This window comes from Nicotiana tabacum, chromosome 24, assembly GCF_000715075.1.
Source record: "Nicotiana tabacum cultivar K326 chromosome 24, ASM71507v2, whole genome shotgun sequence".
In the NCBI taxonomy this organism is placed as follows: Eukaryota; Viridiplantae; Streptophyta; class Magnoliopsida; order Solanales; family Solanaceae; genus Nicotiana; species Nicotiana tabacum.
In genome coordinates this window covers 84,501,677-84,524,679 of record NC_134103.1, presented here as the reverse complement: position 1 = coordinate 84,524,679, position 23,003 = coordinate 84,501,677, and the positions used below count along the sequence as shown (strand labels likewise).

General features: G+C 36.9%; 2 protein-coding genes and 1 long non-coding RNA gene across 3 annotated transcripts; all 3 read right to left on the bottom strand.

Annotated features, from left to right (window-relative positions):
* Positions 1 to 2,366: 2,366 nt before the first annotated feature.
* LOC142178275 (uncharacterized) lies at positions 2,367 to 3,296 on the bottom strand. Its single transcript, XM_075247605.1, has one exon. The coding sequence runs from the start codon at positions 3,294 to 3,296 to the stop codon at positions 2,367 to 2,369; it is 930 nt and encodes a 309-aa protein (XP_075103706.1).
* A 786-nt stretch (positions 3,297 to 4,082) lies between these two features.
* LOC142178274 (uncharacterized) lies at positions 4,083 to 4,691 on the bottom strand. Its single transcript, XM_075247604.1, has one exon. The coding sequence runs from the start codon at positions 4,689 to 4,691 to the stop codon at positions 4,083 to 4,085; it is 609 nt and encodes a 202-aa protein (XP_075103705.1).
* Positions 4,692 to 6,191: 1,500 nt separating this feature from the next.
* Positions 6,192 to 10,405, bottom strand: LOC107808149 (uncharacterized). The gene is made up of 2 exons (XR_001653062.2): positions 10,106 to 10,405; positions 6,192 to 6,509 (listed from the first exon to the last, which is right to left on the bottom strand). It is a non-coding gene; the product is annotated as an uncharacterized LOC107808149 (long non-coding RNA).
* Positions 10,406 to 23,003: the final 12,598 nt, after the last annotated feature.

The following is a 23,003-nucleotide window of genomic DNA, read 5'->3' as shown; positions in this document are numbered from 1 at the left end:
TCAATATATTATGTAGCTACAACACAGCGAAACAACTGAGCATACAAACATAGAGCAGCTATAATGATATGGATATTATAATTATATTTCTTTAGGTCTACATTTTCGCTTGATATATTAATTGGTGCAAAGTGCCTAACTATATTGTTTATACTAATATACGGAGAGATGCAAAAAACACACATGTAAAAAGTGCTAAGCATGCATAAAATTCAAAATGTTATGATGACACATGCAGTAATTATTTTCAAATAGGCTTCCTAAAATCCAAACTGTTAGCTCCCAGAATGTATAAAATTCAGCAGAAATGGTTAGTCCTGTTAGTAGCTAAAAACAATTATATGTAACAGAAGGCAAATTTCAAACAGGGCAAGTGCAAAAAGTAATGCAAAAATATCCTTTTAGACAAATCAAGGGTTAAAAAGGCGGAAGACTTCTTAACATAGTCTGCGCCAGGAGAAATAATTAACTGCATGATAACTTAAGCTGATGAGTTTCTTTCTTTTGTTTAAATTAAAAAATAATGGTGATTGCAATTATATTTCAAACAGTAGAACAAGAAATAACACGGTAGAGAGAAGATTACATTTTCGTCTTGGACAACAACAATCTGGAATCGGGTCTTTCCATCTTTACTTTTCCTTGGCCGAGATTTCTCAATGAGTTGTACCTTTGAGGTCCACTCTTTTGTTTGTGGAGTGATCTTATCAATGGTTAGTCTGTATTCCATATGTTATGTACACTCTGCAGTGGAAAAGAAGAAGAAGAACAAAAAATAATAAATCATCATTTACTGAAAGATAAACTATAGACACCCACGGGTAGTAAAATAGAAGAACTGTTAGGACGCTATTTGTTTATAAAGTACACGTAATGACAATTTGAACACGAATTTGGCACTATGAGTTACAAAAGATCATTCATGGACTAATTGGCTTGTCCTTGTGTGTGTAGTGGGTTAGCAAAGTCTAACATATTGTTGTTGTCATTTATAGTAGTCCTACTGCACCAAACACTCACCTTGTGTAAACATTTATATTTTTTTAACAGATAAGATTACTGCTTGTCTAAAAACATTTCTGGGATCTTCCTAGACTGCAAAAATTACATATAGGAATCATTTTCTACCAGCATATGCGTATGTTTCTTAACTCTTGTCCCCTATAGAGAAGTGTCACTTTTGCGAATATTACTTATTAGTATTAACAGCATGTACCAGATCTGCACCCGAGTGTCTTTGTATGACCATGTTAGCTAATATTGCAGCCCATTGTTGTTTTGTCTTGGGTCAAAACAATCATGTACAAAGAAGATATCCTCTCTAGTATGCATCACTTCACTGAATGCATTCTGATTGCTACGAACCAGATTGCGTATCAGCAGTATTTTCTATCGGCCTCTTCATAGTTTTTTTAGCTAGGATACTATGTGCTCTAGTTGCAATATCCTCATAAAATAGCCTTTTCAGTAATTTCATTGTAAATAATATTTTCTGTGCAGTGATCATCATAGCTACCTGGTATAGTGGGTCGAATTAGCACTTTCACACAGTTTGAACTCTTTGCTCTAGACAAAGCAACATAAATTTGACCGTGTGAAAAAATAGGTTCTCGCAAATAAATTCCAACAAAATTCAATGTCTGACCTTGTGCTTTATTTATTGTCATGGCGAAACACAATCTTATAGAAAATTGTGTCCTTTTAAATTGGGATGATAGTAAGGGTATTCTTGGGATAAACACATGTGTATTTTTCAAGTCACCCACTGAAATATTGGCGCTAATGACATGCGATTTAAAGTCGTAGCAAGTCAAACTTGTACCGTTACATAAACCCTCACACGGATATAAATTTTGTAATAATATAATTGGACAGTTCTTTTTCAATGTTAATATGTATGGCGGCAGACCAACTGGATTTAAACTATGCAGCAAATCCTCATACTGTGATTGATCAGTAGGTTCAATGATTTCATCAATGCCAACAAAAGTTTTTGCTTCCTCTGGAAAGCGAGCAACAAGCATGTCGTTAATCTCATCAACGAAATCATTCTTAGTTGTTAGGATAACACGGGAGCTTGTGCAGGATAAGGAAGAGAAAAATGTATGCAAATCTGGATAAGTTATCGTGAACAGTTTATCCAAAGATTCCTTTTCAGTTGTATAAGGAACGATGAAGGATGCTCGAATTTCAATCTTATTTGTTGAGGTTACTTTTTCTTTTCCATTTCCTACTCTCAATAAATAATTACAAAATGAAGGATCATCTTTTGCTCTCATATTTTCAAATAACTGCAACCTTTCAAATTCTTCCCAGATATGAGAATATAGTAAACTTTCATTAATGAAATCTTCTTTTTTCCCGTTTCAAACTACCGAAAGTGTTTGTTTGAAGTCATCTCCAAAAACTACAACCTTTCCACCAAATAGTATTGTTGATTCCATTAAGTCCTTTAAAAGTGAATCAAGCAGTTCGATCATTCTTTTTTTCGCCATAAATACTTCGTCCCATATGATTAATTTTGCATCCTGAATCAAACATGCTAGTGAGCTTTGTTTGCTGATGTTGCATGTGACATTCTCGTCAATATTTATTAGAATTTTAAAACGTGAATGTGCAGTTCGTCCACCGGGAAGTATAGAAGCAGCTACACTAGAAGTGGCAGTTGTTAATGCTATATATCCTTTAGATCGTATAGTTGCCAGCAATGCACTGTATAAGAAGGTTTTTCCAGTTCCTCTCGGACCATCAATAAAGAATGCTCCCGCTTTGTTTGAAAAAATTCTCTCTGTAATTACATTGTACTCTTTCAGTTGATCTTCATTCAACTTTTTGTGTAGTAGTATATCCTCTTCAGTGATAGTGATGGTCCTTTCATAGTATACCTCTTTTGCGTCTTTTGCAACTATAGAAGACCTTATTATTTCTGGAATGAGATGATATTCATTTATGTCGCCACCCATAGAGTGCAATATGTCTTTAATCTTGTTTATAACCATGTATCGTATGTCTCTTTTGTGAATATTAGGTAACAAGCTATAATCCTCGGACATGTGCTCTTCAAACTGCTCCCAAAGTTGTCTCGGGTTAGTCGGATTGCAGTAGATCAATAATATAGCAAATAAACGTCTCAAACTGTATGGCATTTGGTAACTTGCTGCTTCAGACATGCATTTTGTCAAACTATTATCACTCTGTAGCAATCCGCGTTTTTTCACAGATTCTCTAAAACTACTGCAACGTTCTCCGTTAACAGTTAGTAAATCCCTATATGATTTTGGTCCTCTAATATTCATTAGTAACATTCTAAGATAGTACCGCTCTCCTTTTGTTGGATGACATGTTACTACACGACCAATAGCACGCTGTTTTTTCTAGTGCGTCCACATTTTCTCCGTTGCAGACGAAACGAAATGTTCGGGGAATTCTCGGTATAATAGATTGAGTTCTCCAACGTCTGTGTTTGTTCTATTCATTTAAAAAAATTGTGTTAACATCGTCTACTTAATCATTGGATTATTTATAAGCGTATCAATATTTGCGCTGCTTTTAAATGAAATAAATTATTGTCCTTTAAAGTGAAGCTGAAGAGGGCATATACTTGGTGACATTTTACTAATGGAGAGACTGTACAACCGCCACATAGCTTCCGGAGGTGAGACCCACCGAGCAGACTGATATTCTTTTATCTCGTCTATTACTTCTGTGTTTGCGTCCTTATTGTGCACAGAAAATACAATCTTATTGTGTCCTTTACATATATACTTATAAAGATACTTAACGACCTTAATATTAGAACATATCTCAACATTCACATGACAATCAAATTTCCCGAGCAAAAAAAGATTATATGGAACAACCCATGAGTTATCCAAGTATCGTTCTCTTATTTTTACCACCACTCCTGTATTGCATCTTCTATAAATTGGGTAAGATTTTGTTCCTTTTGATGTTCGATCCACAAAGCGTTTTGGGTATTTGAATTTACAGTAACCTTTTTTCTTCATACACGAATTTGTTGGGTTTAGATTAGTGCACGGATCATGCATCATGTGTTTAAGAACAACTGAATATAAATCTGGTTATGCTTTTTCATCAGGTATTTCTGCACTAATAATGTTATTGTAGGCCTCTGGAGTAAGTAACTTGTATTCATTAGTTAATATTATAAGAAAATAGGCGTGAGGCAAACCTCGCTTTTGGAACTCTACAGTATACATAAAAGTTGCAACTTTCCCAAAGATATTTCGCTTTAGTATATCCTTTTTGAATTCTTCTATTTTCGCTCTAAATACTCGGCTGATCAAATCAGGTCTGTTATGTGCCTCATCAGTTGAGATTAAATATTCTTTTATTTCCGTCCAAGATGGATTACATGTCATTATTATAAATAAATCAGGTTTACCGAAATGCTGCACGAGCGCAATAACATCCATGTACCGTTGATGCATATCCCGGGGCCCTCCAATAAAAGAATTTGTAAGAAAATTTTGTTTTCCGATATTAGAAGCATCGCGTTCCCCTAATCGCAAAATGTCAAGAAGTCCTTGTAGCATAGCCATTCTGAACAAATCTTGATTGAATACTGCAAAATCCAACCTTTGTGTTTCAAGTTTAATGTACTGATCAACTGAATACTGCTGAAATATTCTTCCGGTATGCAATATTTTATCTTTATCATCGTTTCTCATTTATAGTTTGTAACAATAATACTCACGGACAGAAACTGTATCCCTTCGTCACTGACCTTTTTTAAGAATTTCAGCTTTCATTTCAAGATATCCGTCAAGGGAGGTAACATTTCGTATGCTTGGTACTTCTTCGTGCTGCACAATTCTTGCGTATGCAGGACAATTTGCTGGGAGCTTCTTAGTACCACAATACCATCCACTTTGTCCTAGCGGAAACAATATCGGATATTGCAATGCGTCGTAATAGCCATAATGGTAATTCACTATTTATGTACGAGCAGTGTGAGGGTAAATTTGAATATGTGGTGCATTAAAGGCTGCGTCGTCATTTTCCTCGGTCCATATTGCTGCAGTTTCATATGAAGTTGGTAAATTATATACTCTCTGGTCCAAGTCTAAGTCACATTTGAGAGCTATATGGAAATCTTGTAGGTTCGGTATATGTACCAAAGATCGTAAAAATACAGAGTATGGATTTATTGATAATATATCTATCAATTCCTTCACTACCGATTCATGTACTCTCTCGGAACATGACATCCTATGTGTCAGCTCATTGCTATTATCATAGAAATATAATTGTATGTTTCTTGGTTTGTCATCTGTAGGGTGCAAATTATTTATCCAATGGTACATCTTCCCTTGAACTCTGAAGGTGTAAATACTAGAGTTTCTTTTTGCTAGATCTTTGTCATACTTTACACCAAGTGACGTGAATGCAAAAAGATTATTATATGTTCTAATGTATGTTCGAAAGTGCCTAGCCAGCACACTATTTTCAAGATATAGATTACGCAATTTCACAGGCATTTGATGAGAAGTTAACTTTACTGTCCCAGTACGACAGCAGAATGCAGGAGGTTCATATTCAAATCTTTTTGCTGAGCAAAATTTGCAGATTGGAACTTTCTTAAGCGAAACATAGTTTGAACGCAGCCGACTGATGTTTGGTGTAAACTTTGTGGTTGTTATACCATTTGTATATTTGAAATGGATAATTAAAACTAAGGCAAAGCAAAAGCAGTCATGACTGTTAATGGGAGACAAAAAACTTAACAGACCTTTGGGTGTAACTATCTTGGGGACTTTGTTATGTAGTTTATTGGATACAGTTGACGTTGAACCTAAAACGAAGGTAGGTGGTCTTTAGATGGAACTAAATAGTGGTAGCTAGTTTAAAAGCGAGCAAAGAAGGTGGCATACTCACCTTTTTCATAGATAGAAAATGGACGTGTTTCATCTCTTTCTTTAGCAGCCATTGTTCCAATCAAGGGAATAGCAATTATACTCTCAAAGAGATTATGTCTCTTCGACTCTTGGTATTTTAGTCGACGTTGTAGCAATAACTTTTGCTTTTTCTCTATTGTCATCTCTTTGTATTTTTCACGCCGAATGGCATTTATATCTGTTTTTGAGAGGGGACGTTTATTGTTTTGTGTATGATCTATCAAAGTCGTAGTTTTTACTCTTAATGAAGTTGTGCAAACTATCACACAACCCTTTAGCAAGGTATCAATTTCTATTAGCGAGTATGTGGAAGCACAAAAAGATACTGCACCTCGACATATACAACACCTGTTGTGAGCACCAACAATGGCTATCGTTAAACAACATTACAGATAGACACAATAGCACAACTTGTAGAAACAAAATTGGTGCACAACATTAACGGTTAGCAGTACAACGGGTAGGAGAAACAAAGAATGTGTTAATAGGAGCTTGCGTTTACAAATATATAAAGATAAGATAGTTGGTTACTTGTAAGCACGTTGAGCAACTCTTTTTGTGGTACCGAATGTAACAGAAGCGTCAGTAGTTCTACAAAGGCATAAATAAGTTGCAGTCAAGTTCAACACATTGTGCATTGAAATACTCGCAAAAATATTCTCTATAGAAAGTGTAATATGACTGTCTTAAAATGAATGATAAAGACAAGAAAGAAGATCATTGTTGAAAGCTCTATTACCAGACCAAATATGTGAATCTGTTGTAGAAGAAAGTAATGAAGAAACTAAACTTGTGATTTATTCTACTATTTCATGTGCATCAAATGAATGTTGCTTGCTGTTATTTTGGTCCAAATATCTTCCCCTTCAACGTAAGAAGACAATGTCCACCGATTAACTACGTCACTGAAGTTATTTCCATACAATATCCCACTGTCAATATATTTTTTTTATTTTAAATAATTAATTAGACGGTGATAATGATTGATAGACCTATTCCTACTTTTATTAATATTTCTAAATGATAAGAAGAAATGCCACTAAGTTAGCCAAAATGGACTAGTACACAGCCAAAGTCTAATTAGGTAACAACAATCAATCATAGTGAAAAGATAAATATCACAAGTCGTGCTCATTGATCTAGAGCACAGAATGGTGAATCATTGTTGAAACCTACAGAGGCTAAACTATTAGCTCAAGTTGAGCTCTTACAACACCAACCAAGTTACTCTTGAGACGTTATATTAATGAGCAAAAAGCTCTGTTCTTTTGTTATACTTCAATTATTTCTTCATTGATTGAAATATTAAAATTGTACAGTGCTTATACTGATAAACAGTTTAAGATGCAAGTTGCTCTCTCTGTTACAGCAAAAAGGTTTTTGAAAATGATTCAACCTTGTTGGCTTCAGTACATTATTTTAGCATTCTGAAGACTTACTGTAGAGGGACACTTCTCCTCCTCCTAAGGGGCTGAGTATTGCGAAAGAATAAGAATATCTAATTCAAGACCTTACGACAGTGCGTGAAGTAGCCGAGGATCATTTGCACCCCTTCGAGACCCTTACACAATCGATGGTGGACAAATGTAGTATTCTCTGACGCCCTTAAATTTGAATTTCTTTTGCTGCCTTTTGTTTTTTTGTTTTGAGTATAGAGAGAGAGTATGATGCTCAACGGGAGTGGGCATTGAGTAAACAAAGACATTTTAGGCTCTTCATAAGAGGCTAATTATTTGAAAACCCTTGTACAGGTAAATAAATTGTTAGCGTTGTGAACTGTAGCGGTATAATGAAAATTTTTAATTATTTGATTAATATATCCTGCTACTAAAAATCTGACTGCAGGATGCAGTATGAGTAAGACTCTAATGGCAACAACATTTTCCAGATGAAGCTCACAGATCAAAACAAAGATGGAGCAGTTGAACCCCTTTGGCAACTTGCTTCAGAAATAAATAGAAGACTGCAATCACAAATATTAACCCAAGTTTCCCTCGGGGTGTTGGTTTACTGCTATGGACCCAACGACATAGATATAGATAAGGTAGACGTTACAAGTTCGAACTCTGCTAGTAGCAAGGAGCCTGGTATTTTTATGACAGAAGACCGTGTTGTCATGGGTTTTAAACCAATGGGTCAACTAAGTCTCAAAGAATTCCTCGACCAAAAAAAAAAATTAAGCCTAAAGACTGCAAAATCCTCCACCCCATGATTCAGGAATCTTTATTCTCCCCATTAAGATAGGCAACTTTTCTCTTCGACAGCTTCTTTACCTAATAAAATTTAACCTACTGCAACCTGTGCTAAGCAGAGGTTGTAGAATTTCTTCACTGTTTTCTAAAAGAACTTTGCTGATCTTCTTAGATCACAAAAATCGCTGAAAATCCAGAAGTTTCACCTTTGCTAGCACAAACTCCCTCTCAGTACCACAACTCCAAGAAGCAAAACTCAAGAGAGATATAAAGTAATCAATTATGAAATTATATGGGGACAAAACCAGTAAAAAGTATCGCAAGACTGAAGATGACATATATGTACTGATAAACAAAGCAAAGTAACTGTTGAACCATATTTATTGCTACACTAATGGTTTTTCTCGTGGCAAAGAAATTGAATGAACTATAGAAGCACATAAGAATTTCTTTTACATACTAACACTGCTATAACTAAAGATACAAATTCAGTTGTTTAATTCTTTGTAATAATATAAAGACATATACTTCATATTTAACGTGCATCAAGACTGCAATTAACAAATAACAAATAGGTAGACGAATAAGTACATAGTACTATTAATAACTCAACCTTAAAAATTCAAATTCTGTAACAAAGGATCAATGCTGACCATCATTACTGAAATTGAAACAACAGGATTAGGCTAAATAACTTGTCGATAAACCTATAAGATTGTTGGAGCCAACTCTGACATGGCTAGATCTATTCCTGCTTTTATTGATATATCTAATTCCTAAGAAATGCAACAAAATAAGTTAAGATAGATTAGTATTCAGTGAAGGCCTGATTGGGTAACAATAGTAAGTCTTAATGAAAAGATAAGTTTAGACAGTTCATACATTACTAAAAATTTTCCCTGACTGTTTTATTTATTGGTTCCTTTTGGAAGCATATGGAGTCTGTTCGAAAGATTATTTCAATTCCTTGCTAAGAATCAAATAAGCTCTATCTACTACGTACCGAAGCTAAAAAAAAAAAAAGAAAACTTGATATAGCATTGCGAGTGTTCAGTGGGTGACAACTCGAATTTACAAAGAAATTCCCATGAGACTGTAAAATAGTTTATAATTTGATCAACGGGAGACTGTTTTGTCAGACCAAAGAGTCAAAAAACAAGTAGAGGAAGGGAAGACTAAAAGTCTTTCCCATTAACAAGTTTCACAACCAAGTGGCTTCAACACACAACAACTTGAGTAACTCTGATTTTCTTATTGTTATTAAATCCACTGAGGGAAAAACAGAGCAACTTGCTTGTATAGTCCTTTATATATTTCTATCAAAAAAAGATAATAAGTACTTCTAATAAAGATACATTTTTAATTAAATCAGGCACACAAATATGAAGAAGGAGATGAAATATGAAGCACAAAATAATAGCCTATAGCGAACGAGCAGAGAGGCACAAGAGGAGTAGCAGAAAAGCGGAACCAAAAAAATCAGGAGGATACCCGAGCAAAACAAAGTATGTTCCCTAAAATCTTATTAACTACTACTCCATAAACACTTTATTTCTACTTTAATGTATTAGTTTAGGTCTGCCATGCGGGTTCTTCTAATTTATATAAATAGAGTTATAATCTTTGTTTCTTCGTAATCCGTTGACTTTGCTCATCAAACGGTCGCCTTCAGTTAACACGGTAGTTTTTATCCCTTTAACTTTTGCAACTGCTAATTAGTAAACATCAGACAACTGAAATATTCAACAAGTTGTCTAATCTAATCTTAAAATTAAAGATCAAACAAAGTAATAACCTGTGAGCAAACAAGCACAGAGACGAAAAGGTGAACAATGGAGAAGCGGAGCGAGAAATATCGATAGAAAACCCAAGCAGAATAAGTATAATCAAGAATTTATTCAACTATCATAGCTAAACAGTTCAATAAACTGTTAAATATAACCTTAAAAGTGAAGATCAAATTTGCCAAAAATAAGGGCATCGAAGTAATCTAACCTAAAGAGATAATGTTTAACCCCCCAAATATTGCTGATCCCCATGAAAACCTGAAGAGATAATGTTTAACCTCCAAAATATATTGTTGATCCCCATGAAACGCAAGTGTTGGCAAGGTACGAAAACAACTCAAAGCAGCAAAAATAAGAGGAGCTTGATGTTACACGTCTGAGAAGAAAAAGAATCGCGTACCCTAGAGAGAGAAAGAGAGCGTGAACGGAATAGTCTAATATAAAATATGCTGAGAAGAAAAATTGTAGGCGTACAACAGTCTATCTAAAATATGTTGAAAAGACTAAAATACCCTAGAAGACCAAGACCTCCTTATTCTCCCTTCTAAATAAGTAGAATATATTCTTAGACATGGCACTCTCGTCCACTATTTGTTCGTACACGTCCAAGAGATTATTTCCTAGGAAGATAGAAGACCCACCACTCGGAAGCAACAAAAAGCTAAAAGAAGTAGTGGAGGACAAAAAGTCTCACCCATGGCATCATCTACACATGTCACTTTCATTTAGGCAAATTAACAACTTGTCATAACCCAAAATCTAACCATAGTCGTGATGGCGCCTATTGTGTTACAAGGAAAGACTATTTCCCAAAATATTACTACTAAATCGATTATAAGCATTTAATAAAATAATACCAACATATGAATTTCTCATAAACAAAATCAACTCTAAATATAATATAGAAAATACGAAAACGAACCCCAAACATCGGGGTGTCACTAAGTCATGAGCATCTAAAACTATGAACTAAGATATATAAGCTGTCTAACTGTCCAAAAGAAGAAATGACAAAAGGAGTAACAAGGTCCTGCGGACGCTAGCAGCTACCTTGCAATCTCCACAAATAGCCGGCCTGAACTCAACGATCGCCGCGCTCTAACTCACCTGATCTGAACATAAAGTGCAGGGTGTAGTATGAGTATAACCAACTCAGTAGTAACAGAAATAACTAAGGAACTGAGCATTAGTGACGAGCTAAGTAAAATAGTCCAATTATTTATTTTCATAATTTAAAAATAAAGAAAATAAATAGGTAAATTCCATAACTCGGTAAATGCCACAAAGAAGTTTAACAGATAAATGCAGCAACAACACAAATAAATACAACCTCACAGCAGTGTCATTCCATCACTCATCACTTGCACTCAACACTCAACACTCAAAATGCTCAACACTCTACGCTCACTAGGGGTGTGTACAGACTTCGGAGGGGCTCCCAAAGCCCAAGCGCTAAGCACAGACAACTCACGTGCCATCATATCAATACCTAGATCCGCACGGTCAACTCACGTGCTACGCGGAAAACTCACACGCTATGGTATCAATACCTGGACCCGCACGATCAACTCACGTGCTACGCGGATAACTCACGCGCTATGCTATTAATATCCTCACAACCAGGCCCTCGGCCTCACTCAATCATGTACCTCACTAGCCTCACCATCATCAACAAATAAGGGAACACAACCCACATCAAGTATCACAGCATATTAGCAAATAATAGAGACTGAGGTAAACATGTACAATAATTTCTATGACTGAGTACAAATAATGTAAGCATGAATAAAGCCTAAGCATGATCTCTAACATGAAGGCAGACAAGTTCAACAACAAGTAACTACGTAAACACAGATGATGGCCATGAGGCCTCATAGGACGGATCAATTCTCAATACCTCGAGGTATACACCCACACGCCCGTCACCTAGCGTGAGTATCACCTCCAAACAGTCACACGATATAAAATTCTTTGGGTTTCTACCCTCAAAGCCAGAGTTAAAACTGTTACTTACCTTAACCGCATAAAATCCGACTTCGGGATGCCCTCACTCTGGATTCGGTCTTCAAAAGCTCCAAATCTAACAATAATCAGATTAATACCATCAACATAGGCTAACGAATTGAATTCCACAATAAAAACTATAAAATATGCCAAAACTCGGCCCACATCTCGAAATCAGTCAAAAATGGCAGAATAATAAACCTCGTCCTCACCCGAGTCTAATCATATAAAATTTATCAAAATCGGACTTCGTTTGGTCCCTCCAATCCCTACCTAAAACTCTCCAAAACTTAAGTCCTAACTCGCTCAATTTCACTTTGAAATCATCAATCAAATCCCAAAAATGAAGAAGGATTCATGAAATATAACCAAAACCGAGTAGAGAACACTTACTCCAATCCTTATGGTGATAATCACCCCCAAAATCGCCCAAATCCGAGTCCCCCAACTCAAAATATGACCGAATGTGCAATTCCACGTTTTATAGATTTTTCTGCCAGGTATTCTGCCTCGTTTCTCATGACAAACGATCCTGAAACTCGCATTTTATACCTCCAATGGATTCCTTGTGATATTCTAGTCAAGTTAGACTTTTGAATCACTTAATTTGACCTTATAATGAAGGAGATATGTAGGTTTTAATATTTACAAATAGTGCAGATTTTTAAATACGCGGTCTGCGGCAATTTCGTAATTAATCTGAAAGAAATCTGGCAATCTAATTTGACGATTCTTTTTGCTACGGGTCCCTAATTACGATACGGATCTAATGCTTCAATAAAAAAAGAAATCGGAGCTCATTTGTTCAATATGATATCATTTATGCTTGAAGAAACGGCGTCGAAACATAAGAAAAACGAGTGCAACACAACCCAAACCTATCCGAAACTCACCCGAGGCTCTCGGAACCTCAACCAATAATTCCAACAAGTCATATATCACTACCCGAACTTAGTCGAACCTTCGGAACACCCAAAACAACAATAAAACATCAAATCAACCTCAGATTCAAGCCTAAGAACTTCTAAACTTCCAACTTTCTCCAAATCAAGCCTAATTCTACCACGGTCCTCCAAATTATATTCTGGACATACTCATAAGTCTAAAATCACCCAATGAGTTCGTTTATTCATAAGTCAACTTCCGGTTGACTTTTCTAACTTAACTTTCTAACTAAGAGACTAAGTGTTCATTTCACTCCAAAAGTACTACGGACCCAAACCTACCAACTCGATACAACTCAACACCGCTGAACAACACATAAAGAAGCAGGAATGAGGAAACAGGGCTATAACTCTCAGAACGACTGGCCGAGTCGTTATATCCTCCCTCTCTTAAACAAACGTTCGTCCTCGAACGTGCTAAGAGTTGTCTCAAAACCATCAAGAACTCTCTCCGAGCCCCAATGGCACAAAACTAATTCGTCAGGACTGAATCCTTCTAACTCAACCAAGCTACGTAGACCATCAAAAACCCAAGGACATTGCCACAAAACACTTGTAGAACTCATTACCTCATACACACCCAAAGAACTAATCATACCTATTGCCATGCCGATCCAACCTACTACCAAGATGTATTATCTATCCGAGTTCCTTCTGAATTACCTTCAAATTGATACTTTGCCCCGCCATAACACCACAATCCTCAACCTAGACTCACCACACGAGATCCAAGCATAAAACTACACCGCCCTATGGCTCATAAGCCGCTGAATACTCTCTTAAATATCCCCAAAAGTACCACAAGCACGCGCTCACACAATCAACACCTTAGTGCTCAAGCTATAGTCAAAACCCGGCCTCATGTCCTCCAGACTGGCCCGACATCAACACACAAAAATCACATCTCGCACCTCATCCAGGGAATCACAAGCCGTCGATGCACAACTGATACCGAGCGCCCATGTGCGCATACGAATGTGTGGAAGGAATTCAAAGAGTTATACTTCAAATTGAATCAATACCGCATGAAAATAATTCAAGAATGTGAAGTTTCCTAAGGGTTCAGCAACCTCTCGAAGATAAATACAGACGTCTCCATACCGATCCGCAAGACTCTACTAAACCTACTCATGACTCGTGAGACCTATGTCACCGAGGCTCTGATACCAACTTGTCACGACCCAAAATCTAACCATGGTCGTGATGGCGCCTATCGTGTTACAAGGCAAGACTATTTTCTAAATTATTACTACTAAATCGATTATAAGAATTTAATAAAACAATACCAACATTTGAATTTCTCATATAAAAAAAATCAACTCTAAATATAATATAGAAAATACGGAAATGAGCCCCAAACATCGGGGTGTCACTAAGTCATGAGCATCTAAAACTATGAACTAAGATATATAAACTGTCTAACTGTCCAAAAGAAAAAATGACAAGAGGAGTAACAAGGTCCTGCGGACGCTAACAGTTACCTTGCAATCTCCACAGATAGCCGGCCTGAACTCAACGATTGCTACGCTCTAACTCACCTGGATCTGCACATAAAGTGCAGGGTGTAGTATGAGTACAACCGACTCAGTAGTAATAGAAATAACTAAGGAACTGAGCAGTAGTGACAAGCTAAGTAAAACAGTCCAATTATTTATTTTCACAATTTAAAAATAAATAGAAATAAACAGGTAAATTTCATATCTCAATAAATGCCACAAAGAAGTTTAACAGATAAATGCAGCAACAACACAAATAAATACAACCTCACAGCAGGGTCATTCCATCACTCATAACTCGCACTCAGCACTCAACACTCAAAAGACTCAACACTCTGCGCTCACTGGGGGTGTGTACAGACTTCGGAGGGGCTCACAAAGCCCAAGTGCTAAACACGGACAACTCGCGTGCCATCATATCAATACATGGATCCGCTTAACTCACGTGCTACGCGGACAACTCACGTGCTTTGGAATCAATACCTGGACCCGCGCGATCAACTCACGTGCTACGCGGACAACTCACGTGCTATGGTATTAATATCCTCACAACCAGGCCCTCGGCCTCACTCAATCATGTACCTCACTAGCCTCACCATCATCAACAAATAAGGAGACACAACCCACATCAAGTATCACAGCATATTAGCAAATAATAGAGAATGAGGTAAACGTGTACAATCATTGCTATGACTGAGTACAGATAATGTGAGCATGAATAAAGCCTAAGCATGATCTCTAACATGAAGGCAGACAAGTTCAATGACATGTAACTACGTAAACATAGATGATGGCCATGAGGCCTCAAGGGACGGACCAAGTTTCAATCCCTCGAGATATACACCCACACGCCCGTCACCTAGCATGGGTATCACCTCCAAACAGTCACACAATATCAAATTCTCCAGGTTTATACCCTCAAAGCCAGAGTTAAAATTGTTACTTACCTTAACAGCGTAAAATCCTACTCCGGGATTCCCTCGTCTCTGGACTCGATCTCCAAAAGCTCCAAATCTAACAATAATCAGATTAATACCATCAATATAGGCTAACGAATTGAATTTCACAATAAAACTATAAAATATGTCAAAAATCCGAAACCGGCCAAAACCAGGCCCATGTCTCGAAATCAGTCAAAAATGGCAGAATAATAAACCTCGTCCTCTCCCGAGTCTTATCATATAAAATTTATCAAAATCGGACTCTGTTCGGTCCCTCAAATCCCTACCTAAAATTCTCCAAAACTCAAGCCCTAACTCCCTCAATTTCACTTTGAAATCATCAATCAAATCCCAAAAACGAAGATGGATTCATGAAATATAACCAAAATCGAGTATAGAACACTTACCCCAATCCTTATGGTGAAAATCACTCCCAAAATCTCCCAAATCTGAGTTCCCCAACTCAAAATATGACCGAATGAACAAACCCTCATTTTATATATTTTTCTGCCAGTTATTCTACCTCGTTTCTCATGCCAACCGATCCCAAAACTCACTTTTTATGCCTCCAATGGATTTCTTGTAAAATTCTAGTCAAGTTAGGCTTTTGAATCATTCAATTTGACTTTATAATGAAGGAGATATGTAGCTTTTAATATTTGTAAATAGTGCTGATTTTTAAATACACCATCACTAGTAATTTCGTAATTAATCTGAAAAAAAAACTAGCAACCTAATTCTTAGTAAAATGACCATAAAATTCTCATACGAGGTCCAAAATATATGATTCGTTTTGATACGGGTCCGTAATTACGATACAGATCTAATTCTTCAATAAAAAAAAGAAATCGGAGCTCATTTGTTCAATATGATATTATTTATGCTTGAAGAAACGGCGTCGAAATATAAGAAAAACGAGCGCAACACAACCCAAACCTATCCGAAACTCACCCGAGGCCCTCGAGACCTCAACCAAAAATACCAACAAGTCATATATCACTACCCGAACTTAGTCGAACCTTCGGAACACCCAAAATAACACCAAAACACCACATCAATCTCGGATTCAAGCCTAAGAACTTCTAAACTTCCAACTTTCGCCAATTCAAGCCTAATTCTACCACGGACCTCCAAATTACATTCCGGACACACTCCTAAGTCTAAAATCACCCAATGAGTTCGTTTATTCATAAGTCAACTTCCGGTTGACTTTTCTAACTTAACTTTTTAACTAAGAGACTAAGTGTTCATTTCACTCCAAACCTACTCTGGACCCAAACCTACCAACTTGCTACAACTCAACACCGCTGAATAACACATAAAGCAGCAGGAATTGTGGAATAGGGCTATAACTCTCAGAACGACTGGCCGGGTCGTTACATCCTCCCTCTCTTAAACAAACGTTCGACCTCGAACGTGCCAAGAGTTGTTCTCAAAACCATCAAGAACTCTCTCCGAACCCCAATGGCACAAAACCAATCCGTCAGGACTGAATCCTTCTAACTCAACCAAGCTACGCAGACCACCAAAAACTCAAGGACATTGCCACAAAACACCTGTAGAACTCATTACCTCATACACACCCAAAGTAATTATCATACCCATTGCCATGCCGATCCAACTTACTACCAAGATGTCATATATATCCGAGTTCCTTCGGAATTACCTTCAAATTGATACTTTGCCCCGCCATAACACCATAATCCTCAACATAGATTCACCACACGAGATCCAAGCATAAAACCACACCGCCATAAGGCTCATAAGCCGCTGAATACTCTCTTAAATATCCCCAAAAGTACCACAAGCACGCGCTCACACAATCAACACCTCAGTGCTCAAACTACAGTCAAAACCCGGCCTCATGTCCTCCAGACTGGCCCGACATCAACACACAAAAATCACATCTCGCACCTCATCCAGGGAATCACAAGCCGTCGATGCACAACTGATACCGAGCGCCCATGTGCGCATACGAATGTGTGGAAGGAATTCAAAGAGTTACACTTCAGCTGAATCAATACCGCACTAAAAGAATTCAAGAATGTGAAGTTTCCTAAGGGTTCAGCAATCTCTCGAAGATAAGTACAAACGTCTCCGTACCGATCCACAAGACTTTACTAAACCTGCTCATGACTCGTGATACCTATGTAACCGAGGCTCTGATACCAACTTCTCACGACCCAAAATATAACCATAGTCATGATGGCGCCTATCGTGTTACAAGGCAAGCCTATTTCCCAAAATATTACTACTAAATCGATTATAAGCATTTAATAAAACAATACCAACATTTGAATTTCTCATAAACTAAATCAACTCTAAATATAATATAAAAAATACGGAAACGAGCCCCAAACATCGGGGTGTCACTAAGTCATGAGCATCTAAAACTATGAACTAAGATATATAAGCTGTCTAATTGTCCAAAAGAAGAAATGGCAAAAGGAGTAACAAGGTCCTGCGGACGCTAGCAGCTACCTTGCAATCTCCATAGATAGTCGGCCGAACTCAACGATCGCCGCGCTCTAACTCACCTGATTTGCACATAAAGTGCAGGGAGTAGTATGAGTACAACCGACCCAGTAGTAACAGAAATAACTAAGGAACTGAGCAGTAGTGGCGAGGTAAGTAAAATAGTCCAATTATTTATTTTCATAATTTTAAAATAAACAGAAATAAACAGGTAAATTTCATAACTCAGTAAATTCCACAAAGAAGTTTAACAGATAAATGCAGCAACAACACAAATAAATACAACCTCACAGCAGTGTCATTCCATCACTCATCACTCGCACTCAATACTCAACACTCAAAACACTCAACACTCTGCGTTCACTAGGGGTGTGTACAGACTTCGGAGGGGCTCCCAAAGCCCAAGCGCTAAGCACGGACAACTCACGTGCCATCATATCAATACATGGATCCGCACGGTCAACTCACGTGCTACGTGGACAACTCACGCGCTTGGTATCAATACCTGGACACGCACGGTCAACTCACGTGCTACGCGGACAACTCATGCGTTATGCTATTAATATCCTCACAACCAGGCCCTCGGCCTCACTCAATCATGTACCTCACTAGCCTTACCATCATCAACAAATAAGGGAACACAACCCACATCAAGTATCACAGCATATTAGCAAATAATGGAGACTGAGGTAAACATGTACAATAATTTCTATGACTGATTAAAATAATGTGAGCATGAATAAAGCCTAAGCATGATCTCTAACATGAAGGCAGATAACTTCAACAACAAGTAACTACGTAAACACAAATGATGGCCATGAGGCCTCATGGGACGGACCAAGTCTCAATCCCTCGAGGTATACACCCACACGCCCGTCATCTAGCGTGGGTATCACCTCCAAAAAGTCACATGATATCAAATTCTCCGGGTTTATACCCTCAAAGCCAGAGTTAAAGTTGTTACTTACCTAAACAGCGTAAAATCCTACTCCGGGATGCTCTCGTCTCTGGACTCGGTCTCCAAAAGCTCTAAATCTAACCATAATCAGATTAATACCATCAACATAGGCTAACGAATCGAATTCCACAATAAAAACTATAAAATATGCCAAAAATCCGAAATCGGCCAAAACCCGTCCCACGTCTCGAAATCAGTCAAAAATGGCAGAATAATAAACCTCGTCCTCTCCCGAGTCTAATCATATAAAATTTATCAAAATCGGACTCCGTTTGGTCCCTCAAATCCCTACCTAAAACTCTCCAAAACTCAAGTCCTAACTCCCTCAATTTCACTTTGAAATCATCAATCAAATCCAAAAAACGAAGATGGATTCATGAAATATAACCAAAACCGAGTAAAGAACACTTACCCCAATCCTTATCATGAAAATCACCCCCAAAATTTCTCAAATCTGAGTTCCCCAACTCAAAATATGACCGAATGAGCAAACCCTCATTTTATATATTTTTTTGCCAGTTATTCTGCCTCGTTTTTCATGACAAATGATCTCGAAACTCACTTTTTATGCCTCCAATGGATTTCTTGTGAAATTTTAGTCAAGTTAGGCTTTTTAATCACTCAATTTGACCATATAATGAAAGAGATATGTAGGTTTTAATATTTGCAAATAGTGCTGATTTTTAAATACGCCGTCAGTAGTAATTTCGTAATTAATCTGAAAAAAATCTAGCAACCTAATTCTTAGTAAAATGACCATAAAATCCTCATACGATGTCCAACTTCTACGATTCATTTTGCTACGGGTCCGTAATTACGATACAGATCTAATTCTTCAATAAAAAAAGAAATCGGAGCTCATTTGTTCAATATGATATCATTTATGCTTGAAGAAACGGCGTCGAAACATAAGAAAAACGGGCGCAACACAATCCAAACCTATCCGAAACTCACCCGAGGCCCTCGAGACCTCAACCAATAATTCCAACAAGTCATATATCACTACCCGAACTTAGTCGAACCTTCGGAACACCCAAAACAACAACCAAACACCAAATCAACCTCGGATTCAAGCCTAAGAACTTCTAAACTTCCAATTTTCGCCAATTCAAGCCTAATTCTATCACGGACCTCCAAATTATATTCCGGACACACTCTTAAGTCTAAAATCACCCAATGAGTTCGTTTATTCATAAGTCAACTTCCGGTTGTCTTTTCTAACTTAACTTTTTAACTAAGAGACTAAGTGTTCATTTCACTCCAAAACTACTCCGGACCCAAACCTACCAACTCGATACAACTCAACACCGCTGAACAACACATAAAGAAGCAGGAATGAGAAAACAGGGCTATAACTCTCAGAACGACTAGTCGGGTAACTTGTACCCTAAACTTGTTCGAAAAACTTTTGAAACGATATTTAAGTACCCCCAAAAGTCATTTGGAGTAATTTATTTTTCTTCCTTGAAGCACAAATACTTGTCTCACAATATGAGGTGCTTTTTAGAGGCGCAATGTCACCACTGTGTCACCAGCACATCAGAAGCAGTGTTTTAAAAGGCAAGGCGTTTTACATATGCCTCAACAAGGCGTAAGCCCCGAGGCACGGGGCGTATAGGTATTTAATTTTTAATATTTTATAAAATAATATAATAATAGTAAATATTTATAAATAGGTAAAATTGCATAAAAATTGAAGAAAACTATAAATATGTGAATATATATATATATATATATATATATATATATATATATATGTGTGTGTGTGTGTGTGTGTGTGTGTGTGTGTGTGTGTGTGTGTGTGTGTGTGTGTAAAAAACTAGTCAAACAATCTATTATACGCTACTTACAAGCAATATTTTAAAAGGCGGGGGCGTGAGGCGGGGCGTTTTACTTGATATGGGGCGAGGCGTAAGCCTGGGGGGGGGGGGGGGATAAGCCCCATGGATCTTTAAAAATTTTAATTTATAAATTAATAAAATAACATAATAACACAAAAAAAAATTAAAAGTTAAAAATTAAAAAAAAATTAAAGGAACTCATAGAAAAAAAATATCTAGCATGATTCTTAAGTATAACTAATGCATACAAATCACGTATAACGTCTTTAACTTTCAAATAATTAAAAACTTATAATTTCTTTAAAAATAATGATCAAACTCCACATTTTACCTTCCTAAAAGTAAATAATTAATAAAATCTTATTAGTATGCTAATTAAAATATTACTCCTTCATGAATAAATACAAATTAGTTTAAGATATCAAATTAATAAAAGTGTATAACAAGGAGGTACAAATGAACTAAGACACGACCAATAACAAGTGAATATAAATTCGCAATACTATGTCTCATTATTAGAGTTATGTTCAATCTTCATATTTCTATCGATGAATAGAACTTTTATCATTAATTTGTTAAAGAATTTTGAAGGTCAACGATATTAAGTAGGAAATTCGACATGTGATTTGCGTTAGAACTGTTAGGCGAGCCCCAGATATTGAGCGTTAGGCGTGTTTAGGGTGCACGGTCGGGCGCTTGGGGCGTAAGCCTCACAGAACTAAGCCCCATACATGAGCCCCAGGGAGTTTTGCAAGTGCCCCGCCCAAGGGCGAGCCCCGGGCGAGTCCCAGAAATGCCTTTTAAAACACTTATCAGAAGATCTTCTATCTTTTGTAATTTTTATTTGTTTTTTTTATTGCAATTTTTTTAAACTTATATTTTTACACTAATTAACCACTAAAATCCCTCCATAATCATATCTTTCTATCACCAGAAAGCACTCCACCCATCTATCTCCTCCACATAAACTTCTTCTTCTTCTTCGCGTCTAACACCAAATCGGCCACAAGTATCACGCACCATCTATTCCTTGTTGTAACACATTCTAATTCATGCATAAATAGCTTGAATTTCTGATTCTATAGCTAAAAAGAATATCGACAAGAGAGAAGCTAGAGTCATGCACAGTCTGTTTCACTCCAGAAATTATTTTCGGGTTAGATTAATTTGTTGCTAAAGTTTGTTTTATTCAATTTTGTTTAAAAACATTATTACTGGAGTGACATCCTAAAAACTAATTTCTTTCGCGGATTATCGTGACAATAATATTCCAAGTCTAAAAATAATCCTGCTGAACTTGTATGAAGAGAAAAACTAGAAAAATAAGAATAAAGAAAAAGAGAAACAGATCTGTGAAGAAGAAAGGGATGAGAGAATGGGGAAGAAGGAGAAAGAGGAAGCTGGGGTTGAAGAAGAAAACGTAATGGAAGATGGCAGCTGAAAATTAAGGAAAGAATTGAGACCCACCTTTTCTATTATTATTTTGTTATTAATGCGCTCATCATTTTTATCTCTTTTTCTCCGGGTGACATTAGTTCCACTCATAACTAAAATACCCGTAAAACTTTTAGTGTGGAATCGAGTTTTCGGATAAGTTTAAGGTACAACTTATGTATTTTGCAACTTATGTATTTTGCCTTTCAATTACTCCAAGAATCCAGCCAGCTTAGGACCAACACGAAAAGTTCTACTAGGAAACAGAACTGATAAATAACACATGTATTCTTTCAGTGCAAGTAATTTTAGCTACTTTCAGCAGAATAAAGGGCGGGGTACGGTTAAAAATGGTTAGTAATCTACTTCTTTCTTATAAAAATTGGGGACCAGAACAACAAGCAGGCCAAGTTCCATCATCGTAATTAGCCCAAGGTCCATCTGCAGCACAACAACATTCAAAATGATAGATTCATGAAATATAACCAAAAACTCTCCAAAACTCAAGCCCTAACTCCCTCAATTTCACTTTGAAATCATCAATCAAATCCCAAAAACGAAGATAGATTCATGAAATATAACCAAAACCGAGTAGAGAACACTTACCCCAATTCTTGTGGTGAAAATCACCCCCCAAATCGCCCAAATCCGAGTTCCCTAACTCAAAATATGACCGAATGAACAAACCCTCGTTTTATATATTTTTTTGCTAGTTATTCTGCCTCGTTTGTCATAACAAACGATCCCGAAACTCGCGTTTTCTGCCTCCAATGGATTCCTTGTGAAATTCTAGTCAAGTTAGGCTTTTGAATCACTCAATTTGACCTTATAATGATGGAGATATGTAGGTTTTAATATTTGCAAATAGTGCAGAATTTTAAGTACGCCATCAGTGGCAATTGCGTAATTAATCTGAAAACAAATGTGGCAACCTAATTCTTAGTAAAATGACCATAAAATCCTTATAAGATGTCCAAATTCGACGATTCTTTTTGCTACGGGTCCATCATTAC

Bases quoted from the DNA above. Each gene is read 5' to 3' on its own strand.
- LOC142178275 (XM_075247605.1), bottom strand. From the start codon at position 3,296: ATGAATATTAGAGGACCAAAATCATATAGGGATTTACTAACTGTTAAC.
- LOC142178274 (XM_075247604.1), bottom strand. From the start codon at position 4,691: ATGAGAAACGATGATAAAGATAAAATATTGCATACCGGAAGAATATTT.